At 41.3% G+C, this 18,808-nt stretch overlaps 1 protein-coding gene across 3 annotated transcripts in view; it reads left to right on the top strand.

Annotated features, from left to right (window-relative positions):
- KIF5C (kinesin family member 5C) overlaps positions 1-18,808 on the top strand; it is a 132,785-nt gene that overhangs the window by 54,924 nt on the left and 59,053 nt on the right. For all 3 annotated transcript variants that reach the window (XR_013228093.1, XM_077320109.1, XM_077320110.1), the window contains exons 5-8: positions 5,350-5,398; positions 7,641-7,696; positions 9,283-9,370; positions 18,196-18,320. Coding sequence is in view for 2 of the 3 variants with exons in the window: in XM_077320109.1 (XP_077176224.1) it covers positions 5,350-5,398; positions 7,641-7,696; positions 9,283-9,370; positions 18,196-18,320 (318 nt within the window). In the remaining variant the exon portion in view is untranslated. The remainder of the gene's footprint in view (positions 1-5,349; positions 5,399-7,640; positions 7,697-9,282; positions 9,371-18,195; positions 18,321-18,808) is intronic.

Below are 18,808 nucleotides of genomic sequence, written 5' to 3'. Positions count from 1 at the left end.
CTGACCTCAACTAAACGCCTGGTGGAAGAGCCTCCATCCTATAGGCCTTGCAGAACATCTGCTTCTTGATAGGCTCAAGAACTGGGCTAAACTGAATAGAATGTAATTCAATTGGGTCAAATGTAAAGTTCTGTATTTTGGTCGGAAAAAACTATATACACCAATATAGGATGCAGGGGATTTGTGTTGGCAGTAGTATGTGCTAAAAGGATCTAGGTGTCTTAGTAGACTGTACATTAAACATGAGTCACCAGTGTGACTCAGTGACTAAAAAGACAAATGGGATTTTGGGCTGTATCAAATGGAGAATTGTGGCCAGATCACGGGAGGTGATGGTACCACTTTACTCTGCTCTGGTTTGTCTTCACTTCGAATACTGTGTTCAGTTTTGGGCACCACAGTTGAAGAGAAATGTAGACAAACTGGAGCATGTCCAGAGGAGGGCAACAAGGATGGTGAGGGATCTGGAGACCAAGACGTATGAGGAAAGGTTGGGGGAGCTTGGTCTGTTTATCCTGGAGAGGAGACAACTGAGAGGGGATTTGATAACCATCTTAAAGTATTTAAAAACCGCCATATAGAGCAGTGGTTCTCAATCTTCCTAATGCTGTGACCCTTTAATACAGTTCCTCATGTTGGGGTAACCCCCAACCGTAAAATTATGCAAGTGTTCTTTCACAGAAATTAAACCAAAACTGATCAATGGTGTGAAAATCCTTTGTTCATGATTGTATAAAAACATTTTTTTCTGGGATTTCTCAGTTCAGTTCTGTCTCTTGTCCCACTATCCCGATCTCTCTCTTTGCTGCTGCTCCAGACAGATGAATGATCTATCTCAATCTACCCCACAAGGCTGTTGTGTAGATGGCGTCCCCCTGGCCAAGCTGCTTGCCCTGGCATGACCCCTGTGAAAGGGTTGTTCGATCCCCAAAGGGGTCCCGACCCCCAGGTTGAGAACCACTGATACAGAGGATGGAGCAGAGTTGTTCTCTCTTGCCCCGGAGGGATGGACCAGAACTAATGGGATGAAATTAATTCAAAAGAAATTTTGTCTAAACATCCAGAAGAAGTTCCTGACAGTTAGAACTGTTTCTCAGTGAAACAGGCTTCCTCAGGAGGTGGTGGGTTCTCCATCTTTGGAAATTTTTAAACAGAGGCTGGATAGCCATCTGATGGAGAATCTGTTTCTGTGAAGGTTTAAGGGGGTAGCAGGTTATAGTGGATGAACAATAGGGTTGTGAGTTACCTGCATTGTGTGGGAGGTTGGACTAGATGTGACCTAGGAGATATCTTCCAGCTCTATTATTCTGTGATTCTATGATTCTAACATTGAAAGCTCTGTCAGGGCCCTTAGCTCTTCCAGGAGCTCATTCCACCAGGTTGGGGCCAGGACCAAAAAGGCCCTGGCCCTGGTTAAGGCCAGGGGCATCTCCAGGGGACCAGGGACAACCAAGTAAATTCCTACCCGCAGAGCGAATACCCCTGTGAGTGGCATAAGGAGACAAATGGTCCCTCAGATATGTGGGGCCCAGGCCGTGAATGGACTTAAAGGAAAGTACCAAAACCTTGAACCTGATCTGGAAGCCGATTGGCATCCAATGCAGCTGCCTCAGCATAGGCTGGACATGGGCCCTCCAAGATGACTGCTTGAGGACCTTAGCAGCTGCATTTGCACCAGCTATAATTTCCGGGTCAGAGACAAGGGAAGGCCTGCATAGAGCGAGTTACAAAAATCTAGTCTGGAGGTGACCGCTGCATGGATCATTGTGACCAGGTGGTTACGAGGACAGGTAAGGCACTAGTAGTAAAACTTGAAGTAGATGGAAAAACGCTACTTGGGCTACTTTCATGATATGAGCCTCCATAGATAGGGAGGCATCAAAAATCACCCTCAAATTCCTGGCTGCTGGTACAGCCACAAGCTGCACCCCACCCAGGTAGGGGAGATGCACTTCCTGGTCCTTCTACGCAGCCAGAGGACTTCCATCTTGGATGGGTTGAGTTTTTCAGGCTGAGCCATCCAGATACTGCTTCCAAACAACTGGTGAATGTTTCCGGGAAAGAATCTGGCCATCCATCAGTAGATAGAGCTAGGTGTCATCCATATACTGATTACAACCCAGTCAAAAACTCCTGACCAGCTGTGCCAGAGGGTGCATATAGATGTTAAAAAGCATGGGGGAGAGTATCGCCCCCTGCTGTACCCTAGAAGGAAGCACAAAAGGGACAGACAACTCTTCTCCCACAGCAGCCCACTGTGTCCGGTTCTGGTGAAAGAAGATCAGCCATTGCAAGGCTGTCCCTCTAATCCCTGTACAGGTGAGGCGGTGGGTTAACAATTTGTAATCGACAACGTCAGACACTGCTGACAGACCTAAAAAGATGAGGTTAGCCAAATCTCCTCCATCCATCTGGTGTTGATCATCCAGCATCCAGCGCAGTCTTCACCCCGTGGCCAGGGCGGAAGCCCAACTGGTATGGATCAAGAGCTGAAGTATCATCCAAGAAAGTCAGGAGCTTTCTATCTAAACACATGAACCTCTGACACTGTTTATCTGCCTCTTCTTTAAACCTATAATGTTAAAAAATATCTCTGATGGAACCTTTCATAGTTCCATTTACATTACTCCATCACTCCTGGTGGTGGTAATGCAGTGGTGAAAACACACAAATGGGAACAATGGTGATGCTAAACTAAAGGGGGACTAAAATGTGACTCTTTCTACTGTTCCAGCCCTCAAGAATAATGGTGTTGCCACTGCATTTGTTTCCTAGGCTGCTTGTCTGTATTGTTTAGCAATCCATGAAATAAGACTACTTTGTAGTCTGGCTTTAGTAAATAGCAAGACCCATGCAATTAAAAGTCTTTCAGCAGCAGAACTACTCCCACTGTTTGGGCTGAACAGTTCACATTCTGGGAGTTCTGTGTTAAAAATTAATGACCTGTTGGAAAACAAACAAACAAAATAAAATCCTCCTCTACTAAAATGGATTCTAACTTAATACCCGGTGAAATATTAAACAAGGTTGTGCAGTCACTGTTTGCATTCAATTTAATGAGCCATTAGTGTCTGAAATGCCTGTTGTGATTGCTGATGATTGAAATGGTATGAAAAAAGGGGAGGGGGAAAGATTCCCACAGTGAAAAGGAGGGTGTTGTGTGCAAGGAATTACCCATAGTTGTAGCATCATTAGTATACAGCAGTGCCCTTGCTCTTACAGATGTACCACATGCACTTCCAGTCTGAGCCAGCCCAGTCACCATATTGTATCTTTTTCTAGTAAAGCTTGCTCTGCCTTACTAATGTAGTTCTCAAGCTGATATGTGTTACATCGATATTTCTATCTCTGCCCTGATTTCCATACTCTGAACCCTGTCATTAACCTGAATGCTAGGCCTCACTGCTGATAGCCAAGCATGGACAACAGCAGTACCTTCTCAGCAAGTACTGCGTGTTTTATGGTGGTGGTGGTGGTGGTATACTCGAATCAGAATTCCGCAGAAATCTTTTTTGTATACCACCCACTTCAGCCATCACCTTGTGCCTAGGGAAGTACGTTTATAGTAGATCTTGGCTTGGATAAGGTGGATCAAAATAGATATGTGAATAAAAAGCAGATTACATTTTTAAAAACTTTACTTTTAAATGATATTTGAATTTAATGCAATTCATGGCTTTTTATGTTAAGAAAAATGTGTGAAGAAAAAATGTGGAGAAAACATCTTTGTTCTTAAGCTGTAGAGCAGGGGTAGTCAAACTGCGGCCCTCCAGATGTCCATGGACTACAATTCCCAGGAGCATTCGCTGGCAGGGGGCTCCTGGGAATTGTAGTCCATGGACATCTGGAGGGCCGCAGTTTGACTACCCCTGCTCTACAGTATCCGTCATCTTTCATTCTTGTTTTATGCCTGCTAATTGGTCTAAATTGGTTTGTACTCTAATTAGAAATGTTTGGCTCTAAGAGACATAGACATGGGAAATGCTGATCGGCCTACAGCCTACTACCTACTGCCTACCTTGATTCCTTCCAAGAAGCATCTTGAAGAACACAGCTTTAGAAAGCTGCACTGATAGCAACTGAGAGAAACAAGTCACCAGGAGTAGATGGGATATCAATAGAACTATTGCAAGCCATGGAAACTGAGTCTATCAAAATCTTAACAAGATTGTGTCAACAGATAGGGAAAAGAAAGCAATTATTCACAGACTGGAGACACTCAGTTTACACCCCAGTTCCAAAAAAGGAGATGTCAAACTATCAGACCATTATATAACACTATATTACAGCAGCAACTATCAGACCATTATATTACACTAGAATTTAAGCCTGTTGTAAGCTGAATACAGAGGGCGCTAGAGGGGGACCCAGGAACAGCCTGGCTGCGTCACAGATGCAGAGATGCTGTTCCTGGGGCTGGGAGAAGGCTGCCGCCCACCCACCCACTCACTCACCCACCCGGCAGCGACCCGGGGCCTCGGGGTGGGAAAGGAGCAGGGACGCCGCGTCGAAGACGCGGCATCCCTGCTCCTTTCCCAAGGGTGAGGGGAAGCTGGCCGGCACTTACCATTGGGGAAGGCTTCTTCCTCCGAGCGGTGACTCCCCATTGGCTGCTTGGCCCTGGATGGACACTCGGAGGGCCCTGGGGGTGAAACAGCCCTCGGGGTGGAGAGTGTCCTGGCTGTCCAAGATGGAATAGGGCCAATCAGGGTGCTGGCCGCAACCTGATTGGCCCTCCCTCTCCAGCTCCCACCCTCCTTCCCTGGATGTTAGCCACTTTGCTCTCAGATGCCTGAGAGAGACACACAGAGACACAGAGAGCCCTATCAAACTGTAAATGACCCCTGATTATCTGCTATGGCTCCTGCTGCAAGGGAGAGAGAGAGAGACAAACTGCAAAGGAGCTCCAAACTGCAAATGACCCTTGCTTCCCTGCTAGAAGGAGCCCTGATTACCTCCTGTGGCTCCTGCTGCAAGAGAGAGAGATCTGTGCCTGCCAGTGTCCCCTGGGTCCTAGCACCCATTGCATTCCTGGTTGCAGTGGGCTTTCTTGCTAGTCTAATAATAAAGTGCCTGGTTTGTTTGAATCATGAAAACAGCTAATGAGTCCACCTAGACAAAAGAAAGAAGTTTTTACATGCCCAGGAAGCATCCCAAGTGTACAGTAAAATACGACTGTTTAATAAGATACTAATCATAGGATAAAATTCAATTCCATTTTTGGCAGCAGAATGCGTGAAAAACAATTTAGCTGCAGGTTTGACCTTGCTTTCCTTGGAAATAACTTTGGGTTGTTAATATTTTACAAGCCTTTATAAATATGTGTTGAACTGTGATTTGTTCATTTAGGTTTCCTACTTCGAGATTTATTTGGACAAAATACGGGACTTGCTTGATGGTAAGTAAATGACTATATTTTGTTGTAATTGTATTTCAGAAGCTTATTTTTATTTTTCCATTTGGATCATTAAACAACTTCCAATATTTAATGTCTAAATAGACTATAAAACTCCAGAACCTGAGGCATTTTGATATACATCTGTTGCTTTTTGAAATACACAAGGATTCTAGTTTCCAGGAATGTGGACTTTTTGCATTTTTTTTGGTGTCAGGAGGATGAACGGGTCTGGGGCAAAGGAGCAGTTTGCTGAAACCCTAGGCCAGGCCCTGGATTTTCTTGTCAACCCTGGAAGAGTTTCCTGATTTAGTGGGAGTTAATTTTTTATATATCTTTAAAATTCATTAAATATTTATCAGGTGATATGACCATATATGGTCATGTTGGCCTGCCCCCCCCCATGTCTAATGATGGGCCTCGAGGGGGTTGGAAGGTTGCTTCCTAACGATATTCTGTAGGATCTCACCACTTCTGGGGTTTCTTGAATCCTGAAGAATGTTTCAGGGCTTTCTCAACAGTAAAAAAGATGAAAAAGGCTGCTCTAGACTGTAGAAAAGGTTAGGGACTACATGCAGATCCTCTTATTCCAATCATTTGCATGGGCTTCTAGGAATTGTAGGGTTTTTTCTTCTCTGTTCCATTTCTTCCTAATTCCCAATTATTGCTGCCTCCTGCCATCCTTCATGCCACATTAAAGTTTTCATTATTGACTTTCATATAATTTCTTTAAAAAAATTAACTAGTGAAATTTTATATCCCTATCCACTAAAAGTTGGTGACTTGCTCTACCAATAATAATAAACCAGAATACTTGAAGTACTTGGAACACATTTCAGTTTAAAGCCTAATACTAGTGAAATTGTTGCCACTTGAATCATGCATCTAGGCAATATGAGACTGGTTTAAGACTTAAAAGTATATTAAGATGGATTGTGGTATAAATTATACCAAGTTATGGGTCTTTTGCAGCTCGAACTTATATATATTTGCTGCTTTTATTAATGTTGCAGCAATTTTTTAATGTGAATCACCAAGGGCATTTTGAATGGAGAGATGGCCTATATTTATCTCTGTTTCTATATATCTATATCTGTCATCTATCTATCCCTGAAGGCCATATATTGTGCATGCTATTTATTTTGCCAGGTCCATGTTTTCACTAGGATGTTTGAATGCTTCTTTCTTGAGCCTAGTTGTCACTTCTTCCTTCCTTAAATTAAAAAAAATGGAATGGTATTAGTAAATCTAACATTGATCACTTTATAAGGTCAGTGCCATTATTGTAGCTTAAATTATCTACTAATTTCAGCCGCTAAAGAAGGTATTAACCTTCAGGGCCATTAACGACTTGGGCCCTGCATACCTGAGGGACCGCTTGTCTCCCTATGTCCTCCTCAGGGGCCTCCACTGTGGCCCATTATGCACAGCCGCCGAAACGGTCACATGGAAAACGCGGAGGGGGAAGATGCAAAGCACACCGGTTATGCACGGGATGGGGCTCGACGGCGGCAAAACCCAGAGTAACCGATTATGCACGTGGCAATACCGGTGCTGCTTCTGGTTGCGCCCTGGTCACCTGGAAGATGCGCTTTCTTCTGCATTTCGCTAACATGGTTTTTTCGGTAGCATGCACTGAAACTGCGGCTGGTTGCAGCCGGCTCTGTGTGTTATTGGTGATTTTAGTCGCTGCCATTCCACCCCGAATGTGCGTTATTCCCCCCGTGCATAATGGGTCTGTGTGGGTGCTAATCTGCTGGTGGTCCCTGGCCTCAAAGAAGCACCCCCTGCCTCAGCCCAGGCCAGGGCTTTTTCAGTCCTGGCCCCAACCTGGTGGAATGAGCTCCCAGAAGACCTGAGGGCCCTGATGAAGCTTTCTCAGCTCTGCAGGGCCTGCAAAACAGAGCTCTTCCACCAGTCTTTGGTTGAGGCCGGGATTATGAACAACTGGGGTCCCTCTTTCGGCCAATGTGATACCACTCTGTGAATCTCCACCCTATGACGATTGACTGTAGAATGAAGAAATAATGGGGGCTATGTCGCCTCTTGTGTTTTAGGATATTAGTTGCGCCTGTTTTATTGTGGGTTTTATTGGTTTTATGTAACCCACTATAAGTCTACAGAGAGTGGTATGATATAAATTGAAATAACAACAACAATAATGTTTGTTGTATATTCAGATTAATGTTGCCAGTCCCCATATTGGTGTACTATATTTATCAGTTGCTCCGTGTATGTCTTTCAGTTTCAAAGACAAACCTTGCAGTACATGAAGACAAGAACAGAGTTCCTTATGTAAAGGTAAAAACATTTATTCAAATGACAATTCATCACAATGACTGTTGACACTAGTTTCTGCTTTCATATTTATGTACTCAGGTGCAGATTTTTATTGATGAGATGGGAGTTTATGTAGGTAAGCTTACAAATAATTTTGACTCCCATTTGCCTTTTTAGGTTGTAAGGTTAGGAACATTCCTAACAAAGTAGCATTTATCATATCTTAAATAATAAAGGTGTTTAAAATGAGATTTGTCATTGCAATCACTTGTTTGAAATAGTCTGGAACTATGTCCTCATTTTCGCTTTTCAAAATCTGATAGCCTTACCTTTGTAGTAATTACCTACTCAGTGGATCAGTGCTCCCAGCTTCCCTTCTCTGTGTTGCTATTCTAATGTCCTTTCTGCCTGCATCTTCTGGTTACCATAAGGAGAGTTCACTGGCATGCATTTTGAATAAAATATTCTTCAATAAAATGTTTGAATGGTGAATGTTTACATGATACAAAGGGCAACTGCCAGCATTAAAAATTATAAAGCGTTTATTAAAAATGAAATGTCCAAATGCATACTTACAGCAAAGCAACAGACTGAGCAAGGAATTCAAAATAAATGTATAAACAAGCTTATCCTCTGTCCATCGCTCTGTACATGCCCTACCTGATCTTAGTCTAAGGTTGGCTCTTTAACTTGGAAATTACAGTATGAGAGCTCCTTCTTCCTAGAGGGAATCAGCCAAAAGAAGACCTGTCCCATGCCAATGCGTTTTATTATCTTCACCCTATCCATGTGTCAAAGAAGCCTTTTCTTAAATCTCCAGGAAAACACACCTTATCTTTTTAAACCTCCCATGTCTCTGTCCCCTTCTAGTTGTCATTTTGTAGCTGGAGGTGACTATTTCACTGCCTTCAGCCAGAAAAGCCATCAGCATTTCTGAAACATTGCTGTGAGAGGCTGGAGAGCAATTGGGTTCCTCTCTTCTGCCTGTGCTGTACTGAGAAAGAGACAGAGAGAGAGAGAGGCAGAGGCAGAGGCAGAGGCAGAGACAGAGACAGAGAGAGAGAGAGAACTTTTCTAAAAAACTAAAAGTGAAGGTTTTGTGCAGTCTAACTTTCCAGTGCAATGTATTTCTCCATCGCCAGCATTCTTTCCAGGATTGCATTCCCACAGAGTTGGATACTATGCAATGATGCTATAGCAACAATTGTAAATGGATTGCTTTGTCCACATGGGAGAATCCAGTTATGAATATTTGATCCAGCTCCTTGATTGTGTAAGATCCACTTCTGGGTGAATGAAGCTCATGTCTGTCTGGGTCATGCAGGGAGTTATAGCTAATGCACAGCCAGTGAATCAGGTATACCATATATGATGGGTTTTACATCTTTGTGAAGCTTGTCTAGTTTAGGAAATATCACTGCAGAAACTGCTCCTTAAATAAAACATCAAAAATAAACTTGGATTTGGTCTTTAAGATAACTATTTTAGCAATTTGTTTCAGGATTTTTTTAACAAATTATTTTATTTACTTGTGCCAAGATTTTTTAGAATTTATTTTGCCCTTTCCATATTTCCGTTTTGACAAATGTTTAATTTCATATTTTTAGGGTTGTACAGAAAGGTTCGTCTCTAGTCCAGAAGAGGTTATGGATGTCATCGATGAGGGGAAAACAAACCGACATGTAGCTGTTACAAGTAAGCATTTATGTATTCTACCAGACCAGGAGTTAGGTTTCAGTTCTATTGTTGCAAATAGTGAAGTGTTAAAGTAGCAGTTCATGTTGTAAGACAACCTAGCGTAATGCTATAAGGCCATTGCAAAACAGTATTAAATACCGCAGAAGTAAAAGATAAAACACTACATAATCTAAAAGCCAACAATACAAGGAATAAGGTTAGCCTTGAGTAACACCTTCCAGAGAGACCCCACTGGAACTCAGTTTCTTAGCAACCTGAGTAAACAAAGATATTTTATAGGGAATATATAGGTCTTAGAGCAGGATAACAGAAATAGTAGTAGAAGAAGCAGCTTTGGTTCCTATATGCCACTTTTCTCTACCAGAAGGAGTTTCAAAGTGGCTTGCAACTGCCTTCCCTCTCCCTACAACAGACGCCCTGTGAGGGTGAGAGAACCTTAATATTACGGCTCAGTCAGAATAGCTCTATCAGTCCTGTGGCAAGTAATTTGTCTTCAACTAAGTAACAGTTTGAACTAGAGAAAAATGAAACAAGAAATTTGGCCCTGGTTTCTTTATAGAGTGGGCAATCCTGTGTGTAATGGTGTAAGTCCTCAAAAAACGGAGTTCCACAAATGCAATGACATTGTTCCTTTGGCTTAAATGGCTGTTTGTATTGACTGAAAATGTAACAGTGTAAGAGGTGCTCTAAGGTTGTGATACACAGGTTAAGCATCTATTTTAAACATTTATGGACAGCACCCTGGACCTTCCCTGAGGCAATGTGTGTGGGGGGGGCGCTGTTGGATATAGGGAAGGTTGAGGTTTTATTCTTTCATCAACATGTTCTGGTTCAGTTATGGGGTGTTGGAATATTTTAATTTTTTATGTGGGGCTTTTATCTTGTATTCATGTAACCCGCCACAAGATGGATCACCGATAACGGTGGGAAATCAATCAATCAAACAAAAAATAAATAGTAATCTTTACTAAGCAGAGCAGTCTGAAGTGATCAGTTTTAAATAATGATCCAAGGAGCAAACCGTGATTGCAAGATTAATGTTCGATCAGGGCATCAGATTTAAATACCCGGGATTTAAGTGGGAAATTATCAGCAGAAGGTTCTAAGAGGTCACCAGGAACAGAGTAACATGATAACTTCAAGCAGCTTAGGTTATTGTATTTTTGCTTGCAAAGGCATTGGATTATTTTTTTAAATAAGTGTTTTTATTTGTCTCTTAGTCGTAGAAACGTTTACAGGTGATTATGAGTGAGTTCCTTTTTTGGTGAAGGGATTAGATTAAATTAAATCCCACTGTATGTTTGCTTTAGCCCTGTACATATGAGATACACAGGAAGAAGGCCAATATGTGTAGAGGAAAGTTGAGAGCAAAAACACCATCCCTGCTCCCCCCCCCCATTCTATCGGCGTTCATCATATGTGGCCACAACTGGTTCCAGTGCAGATACTGTAATCATCTGCTATGAACAGGTATAGGCAGGGATGGGTCTAGTGCAGGGGTAGTCAAACTGTGGCCCTCCAGATGTCCATGGACTACAATTCCCAGGAGCCCCCTGCCCGCAAATGCTGGCAGGGGGCTCCTGGGAATTGTAGTCCATGGACATCTGGAGGGCCGCAGTTTGACTACCCCTGGTCTAGTGCATTCAGTCCTAAATAGTTGGGGTAGGGCTTAACATCCTTGCGTTCACTCCCCCTCTGTGCATGTTGGACCTCTATTTGGATATATCACAAGTTTAGTATTTTTGATGTTTAGAAATTTTGTCAGTAACCTGGAACACAAAAATGTCTGAATGTCAACTACTGCTAAAATCAAGTATTTAAAGATATGTCATAGTTGTTCATGTGAACTAGAAGGCAAAGAAAGAATAAAACATGCTTCTTAGCACTTCCTTGTATGTTGTGGTCAGATAAATCATTGCCTCTATAAAAATGTGCCCATTCTTTTGTCTGGCTGTGGCTGAGCTCTTTATGTCTTAGTTAGTGCAAAATGTTCTTGGGCTGGGATGACAGAGCTTTAATGTGACATGATCTGAAGTGTCTGGCAAAGCATAAACTCTGAATCGAATGACTTTCTTCTGAAGTACCTTTATAAAACTTAAACCCGCACCCTTCTAGTTTCTGTAGGTTTGGATTTTTCATTTTTCTATCTAGCTGGATTCTGCCCCCGTGTCATCTTAATCTGTCAAGGAGCGGCCAAGATAGTGTACTCAGTTGACACACTGGCATGATTCTCCTGCTTATATTGTGTTTTTAAGATATTTATTTTACTCTTCAGCACCAAATTTTGATAAAGTACAGCTGGTTTGAAGCTTGAAGCCTTCCAAGAGAGAATTACACTATTACCTAATTTGTAAAGATCAAGAGGTTTTCTGACTTGGCTTCCCACTCTTGGTGACCATTTATCTTCACAGGCTGAAATTTGTAGGCATGTGAGAAATAATTACAAAATTAGTTGTGCTAGTATCTGGGCATTTGCTCTGGGCATAGCATTGCTACAATTTTATTTATTTTGCAGGTGCAACTGGTGGAATCTCTGTCCCTGCCTGTTTTACTGGCATTTTTCCTGTTCCCTGCCCTATTAGGAAAGCTGGAGTTGTTAGCACACTTTGTGATTGTTGAAAGCTGAGGTGGGGAGAAAAGACGAAAAGGAAACCTGTATTTGATTTGGAGTTGTTTGGTTCATCTGACCCACCCAGCTCCTCCTTTAATTCACCTTGAGTTCTTAGCTTGAATATTTGGTGCAGTCCAGAGGAATTTCACTCCTTTGGGTATATCTAGCCATGACAGAGATATTGCATCAGCTGCTAACCATCTCTCATTAGCAAAAAGTGCTGAACCATCTGCTCCTATGACATCATCTAGTGCTTGGAGTCACCCTTGGGGAAGGGTGGGATATTATTAAATTTTAAAAATAAATAAATAAGCACTGCACTGTAGATTTTTGAAGAGAACTGAAGAAATTTGTAATTGTTTCATAAGGATCTTGACAGTGTCTGAAATTTTTGTCTCCTTGAGTTAACTCCTTGAATGTTACCAAACTGATACATCTGTGCTCAGTTTGGCTTAAACTATTCTTGCCTTTCTTTTTACTGGGAGGAAGAGACATGGGAGTTCATAAGAGACTGAGTCTTATGCCCACCTGCAATTCCATGAATTACAAACACGAAGCAACTACTATACATAAACTTCCCAATACAATGCTACAAACTATGTATATGTTTTAAGATTAAAAACATATATTTTTGAACATTGGTATCTTGTTTGCTAACAATAGTACAATTTGCTTATTGAATATTGATATACCAGTACAATAACAGGGCAAGTCACCGGTTGATGCTGGGTTTTGTATTGATTATTCATCAGTGATAGTAAATTTCCAAATGCAACATACCATAAAAAAAACCCTCAAATAGCTCCAAAATTTACCTGTGCAACCAGACTCGCTATAATACAGTATGTATGTTTGCAAGGTTGATTAGTAAACAAGATACCATTTGCTTTAATATGTGTTTATAATATTAAAGCAAATACATATTTTTAGCACTATATTGAGAGGTTTATGCACAATAATTGCTTTGTGCTTGTAATTCATTGTATCCTTTATACCTGGAATTCCAAGCAAAGTAGAACTGATGACTTTCTAATTGAGTTCAGTGTTCCCACCTGTATCAGGTTTTCTGTACTGGATGGAGCCCCTGAAACAGAGACACTTTGGGACTATGCTGTTCCTGATGTCACTGCCCTGGGGCTAGAGTAAATCAGTCTCAAGTGGAGCTTCCTCAGGTGTTTATCTGGTGGGGAAGGAAGAGGAGGTAGAGGAGGATGTGGCTTTTGAATTTCCTTTCCTGACAGGAAGGACAGTGAGCACTATCTTTAGCCAGTTGAACTCCATCTTTACTAAGTTGGACCATCTTATTTAGGTAGTGACAAAGTGCAACTGTAATAATTGCTTATCAGCAAAGCTGTTAATGCCATCCCCCCCCCCGTCTGCTTCTATACTGAACAGCGGCTCTTGGTGTGTTAAATACTCATCAGTTGGTACTGCAGCTCCATCACATTTGTCTGACTATTTAATGAATAATAGGACCCACTTCTGGCAGTCCAAATTTGGTACATTACAGTTCTTGAAGGCTCATCTAAATATCAAAGGCTCATCTGTTGCTCTTAAATGAGTAAAGGTAAAAGGTAAAGGTATCCCTTGTGCAAGCACCGAGTCATGTCTGACCCTTGGGGTGACGCCCTCTAGCGTTTTCTTGGCAGACTCAATACGGGGTGGTTTGCCAGTGCCTTCCCCAGTCATTACCATTCACCCCCCAGCAAGCTGGGTACTCATTTTACCGACCTCGGAAGGATGGAAGGCTGAGTCAACCTTGAGCCGGCTGCTGGGATTGACCTCCCAGCCTCATGGGCAGAGCTTTCAGACTGCATGTCTGCTGCCTTACCACTCTGCGCCACAAGAGGCTCTTTTCCACTGAAATCAGTGGAAACCCTAAATAACTCCTTTAGGGCAAGAAGGTTACTGTTATTATTCGATGGCCCATTTATTCCAAGCGTGTTATTTCTTCTGGAGCTTTTAACCACATTCTACACTCCCCTCTTTTTAGATCAGGGCCTTTCAGAGTAGAAAATTGCAAAATCAGGGAGCCAGTACAAAATTAAAAATATATAAAATTGTATAATTGATGGGTACATTATAAAAAATGCATAGTAAAATTCCTCTAAAAATCTTCACTTAAACTTAAGTTGTCTTTCCCGTGTGCTAAGCACATGCACACAAAATTTGGCAACCTGCTTAATAATATGGCCCCTACTATTCCACAGGAGGAATTTTACTTTTTCTTTGTTTAAGCTGGTGGAGGAATTCCTGAGTAATGGGAGGATGAATTTATTTCTCGCAGAGCTAAAAGTAGGGCACCTTAAGAGGACATGTTCGATTGACTCTATCTCCCCGGAATTACAGGGGCAGAGTCTTTAAGCTAATGGGGTTTTCTTGAAGCGACCGACCTGCATGGCAGAAGGTAATGCAGAGCATCTAGCTAGTGTGAATGCTCTCCTATAGTATTTTGTTTCCAAATAGGAGAGATAGTCTGCAGAGGCTTGAATATATCTGGATCACAGTGGTGCACCGTACCTAGGGGAGCGAGAAAGGTCAGTTTGACGCTCTGTGTCCTCAGTCCTTTGTTTCACTACAATTTTCGCCTGATCATACCCCAACCCGAGTAGTGAAAGTGAGGAAAAGCCTAATTTTATAATTTCCCTCTCGGTGGCCAATAGCCACTGGGATTTAAAATTGTCACAGAGGATTGAAGGAAGTAAACCAGCTGTGGCCCAGTGCGCCTTTAACCATAGGGAGATGGATGAAATTACTGCTTTCGCTTTGATTTTTGGAAACCCTGTCTCTAGGTGTATCCATGAGTTCGAAACACAATTTGGAACCTGAAGGTAACGCTCTAAGAAAATTTTGTTTGAACCTGCTCAAGTGGGGCAAAGCAAGAGGTTGGTGGCCCTAAAAAGGTCCCATACACCATTTGAGCAATTATCTTAGCTTGGAAGAGTTTGAGTGCTGCTGGAACAAAATAGGCTCCATTGGAGCGATGGAATTTGAGTATATTGAGGGCACTTCTCTCCCCTATGTTCGGAAGCTGTCTACAGTGTTTGTGCCTTGATCTTGAAGCCTGAAAAGTAACTCCCAGGTATTTGAAGGACTTCACCTGTTCTAACCTCTTTCCAGCTAAGCGCCAGGTCCTAACTCTAGGCCGAAGGCCATTACCTTAGTTTTTAATTCATTTATTACCAGGGCTTCTTTCTCACTGTATTTCTCCAGGCTTGCCAGGGCTCTGTTCAGACCGACAGGGGTTCTGGACAGTAAGACCACATCATCAGCATAAAGGAGAGCAGGAATGTGCTGCCCTGCTAATTTAGGTGGGTGACAATCTATGGACTCAAGGTGGCTCTCTAAGTCATTGATGTAAAAAATAAAGAGTAAAGGGGCCAGTAAACAGCCTTGTCTGACCCCTTTATGAGTTTTAATCTGCTCTGTTAGGTGACCTTTCCTACTGCATCTGACTCTGAGTGTGGTCTGCTCGTACAGAGAGCGTATCAGAAAACTGAATGGTCTAATAAAATCCTGGACCCCACATTATTACAGTTTATGAGATATTATAATTTTTATCCAAGAGATGAGGTTAACATCAAAGTTGATGTTAATTGACATTAAATTACACACACAAAGTAACTACTAACCCCTTCCCCACCACCACCACACATGCTAAAAGGTGCTTTAGTGGGAGGCTGACATATTTAATTCCTACGTCAGTGAAGTGTGGTATAGCATTGCTTCCTCACTTAAGATCCTTAGCAATGGCTTGTGTTTTGACTTGTAAAGTTCAGAATATTTTGGTTATGAATGTATATGTCCCTCTGTTTCATATCCTGTTGTTTTGAGAACTGTTGGCCTAACTTGGAAAATTACAGCTATGAATTTGAGATTGAATATCCTAAGCATAACTAATACTATTAAACATCTTTAATGCCCTCATTGGGGAAAATATCTAGGGTAAGTTAGGGAAAATATCTAGGATAATCATCTTTATAATAGAACTAGTAATCAAGCTCGCTGTAAAATAAATACAGCGGGTGCTAGGCAAGGGAACCCCCGGCAGTCGCGCTCTGCGCGGCTGCCGAGGGCTCCCTTGGCCGGCGCGCGGAGCAAACTGGATTGAGGCAGGGACATTTTACCCTGGACCATTTCTTCTACTGCAATGTCTTATCAATGTCTTATCAATAAATATTCAAATAGATCATCTAGGCAACTGTATGTGGCATTTATTGATCTCAAAGCTGTATTTGAGTCCATCTCCCTTTAGGGAGAAAACTAAGTAATATGAATATAAATAAGAGATTGTTAGAGTGTACAAAAGGCCTTTATAAAGACACCAGTTTAAAGATTAGACTAGGTGGCCAATTGTCTAGCTTAGTTAAAACCACAAAAGGATCTGCCAAGGCTGCATTTTGGTTTCACAACTTTTAAATCTATATATAAATGAGATGGTAGAATTCCTGTCAGGTCCCCATTTCTTTCCAGTCAAAGTAGGCGGAACGACCATTTCAATTTTGTTCTATACAGATGACACACTGCTAATTTTCCATATTTAAATGGGTCTTAGAAGGCTATTGGGGCAGTTCAGCTCCTACTGTAAAAAAATCTACTAAATGTTAATTATGAGAACAAGATTATGGTAATTGGTAGAAGGTCATATTATAATAAATGGACACTGGGTGAGAAACCATTAGAACAGATATCTAGCTTTAAATATTTAGAGGTGATGTTTCATCAGTCAAGCTCTTGGACAGCCCATATTAACTAAGCTAAATATAACCTTGAGAAAGTTGTCCTTGGTGTTCATAGATTTCACAGGAGGAGAGGAGGCTGTCTGATTCCTCCAACTTTTAGAAATTTATAAAATGCAACTACTTCCCCAGCTTCTTTATGATGCACCAATTTGGGGCTTTTGAAATCTCTAGTTTTCAGAAATTACTCAAAACAAATTTGCACGCCAATTGCTAGTTGTCTTACCAACATCATCAGCTATGATCAGAGTAGAACTATCTCTACCCTCAATAATAACCTTAGTTAATACAACAACCATTAATTACTGGCTGAAAATCATCTTCTCTGCATCCCCAGGCCTTTTGACTTTGGCTTATGGAGAGATGAAGGGTATATCATGGCACAGTTTTGGACTTAGCTAACATTGACTTCTCAGCAGAATATTGGTGGATTTGTGGATTCTATGCAACCAAATGACCAAATGATTCATAAAACAAAGTTTGTTATACAAGAGTGCTCAAATTAATGCAAGACTAATAGGCATTTGATAGATATCATCTCCATCTTCCCTGACTCTTCCAGCATACTTCACCAGTTTAAGGAATTGCAAGTACAGAAAGGCCTTTATTTACCAAGGCACACTTTTATATTTTACTGTTTGCAGTCTTCGAAGGCTGCTTTAATGACATCCCATATAGGAAAAGAGTCTTCTCCTGCGATCAAAGGTCTATCAAGAACTTGTCCCACATCACATTCCAATGTCTAAAATATGAAGTGGAACGCAGTAGATCTTTTTGGACCATAATATACTACTTCCCAGGAAGGTCAGATCAAGAGAACTTAGTCATATTATCAGCAGCTAGGGACTTTCCAAATGGCAAGATTTGCTGCTGCTGTCATAAAGGATAAAAAGATGATGGGGTATGCTGACCAAAGTATGTCTGACCCTTGGCTGCTCCACTCTGGGCCACTTATTCATAATTTGAGTCTGGGCCATATAGCCTTCCTTTTTATCATCATTAGGTATATTTTTAAGGATGACCTTTTATTTTAACACTTTCTGTAAAAATGACCAATTCTTTATTATTTTATTATTTTTCAACTTTTATCTTATTGGACATTTCTATTTTGCTCTGTTGCTATGCCCCCCCTTTTTTGCTAATGCAATGAAAATTGATTGATTGACCTAGATGGAATAAATTCTGCCCCGTGTCTACCATTTGTTTTAGATTTCCCATGGGCAGTGTATCCATCTACGGAAAAGCCCTTATTTTAAAGAGATGCAGTTCCTTCTTTGAAAGCTGGCATCTCATAACTTCAGTCACACTTTGATCGAATTACTTAAATTTAGAATTTACATTTGAATAGGGCGATTTGTGCTGCTTCAATGCTTTCTAGGTCGTCACAACTAAATTTTTAAAAATTCATAATTTGATCAGTCTTTATGAAAGAAAACGTGTGTGTCTTTTCATGCTGAATTTTCTTTTTATAGATATGAATGAACACAGTTCTAGAAGCCACAGCATTTTCCTAATTAACATCAAGCAAGAGAATGTGGAAACAGAAAAAAAACTCAGTGGAAAGCTTTACCTGGTAGATTTGGCTGGGAGTGAAAAGGTAACAAGATCGGCTTATTACTGAAAAGAGAGTTATTTATGTCTTTACGGCATGCAGTGGGGATAGTTTCAGAATATATAATGAAATTATAGGAAATCTGAAATGTTTTTCAAATTTGGGAGAATTGGGAAGCATCTTGTATTTTGTAGGCATGACTTTAATAAAGAGGACTAGAGAAATCTTAATAAAATCAAAGTCTAGTAGCACCTTTAAGACCAACAAAGATTTATTCAGAGCGTGAGCTTTTGAGTGCAAGCACTCTTCATCTGAGGAAGAGTGCTTGTGCTCGAAAGCTCACGTCCTGAATAAATCTTTGTTGGTCTTAAAAGGTATTACTGGACTCTGGTTTTTATTGTGCTACTTCAGACCAACATGGCTACCCATTTGAATCTAGAGAAATCTTGTCTTGGATCTGCTATTTTCAGCAATCCTAGAAAGCCTTGGTACAAGAGTTTCCGCACAAAACCTGTCCTGTTGAATACAATGGC

The sequence above is a fragment of the Paroedura picta genome, chromosome 2 (genome assembly GCF_049243985.1).
Source record: "Paroedura picta isolate Pp20150507F chromosome 2, Ppicta_v3.0, whole genome shotgun sequence".
In the NCBI taxonomy this organism is placed as follows: domain Eukaryota; kingdom Metazoa; phylum Chordata; class Lepidosauria; order Squamata; family Gekkonidae; genus Paroedura; species Paroedura picta.
The sequence above is the reverse complement of the archived record's forward strand: the minus strand, read 5'-3'. Positions and strand labels throughout refer to the sequence as shown.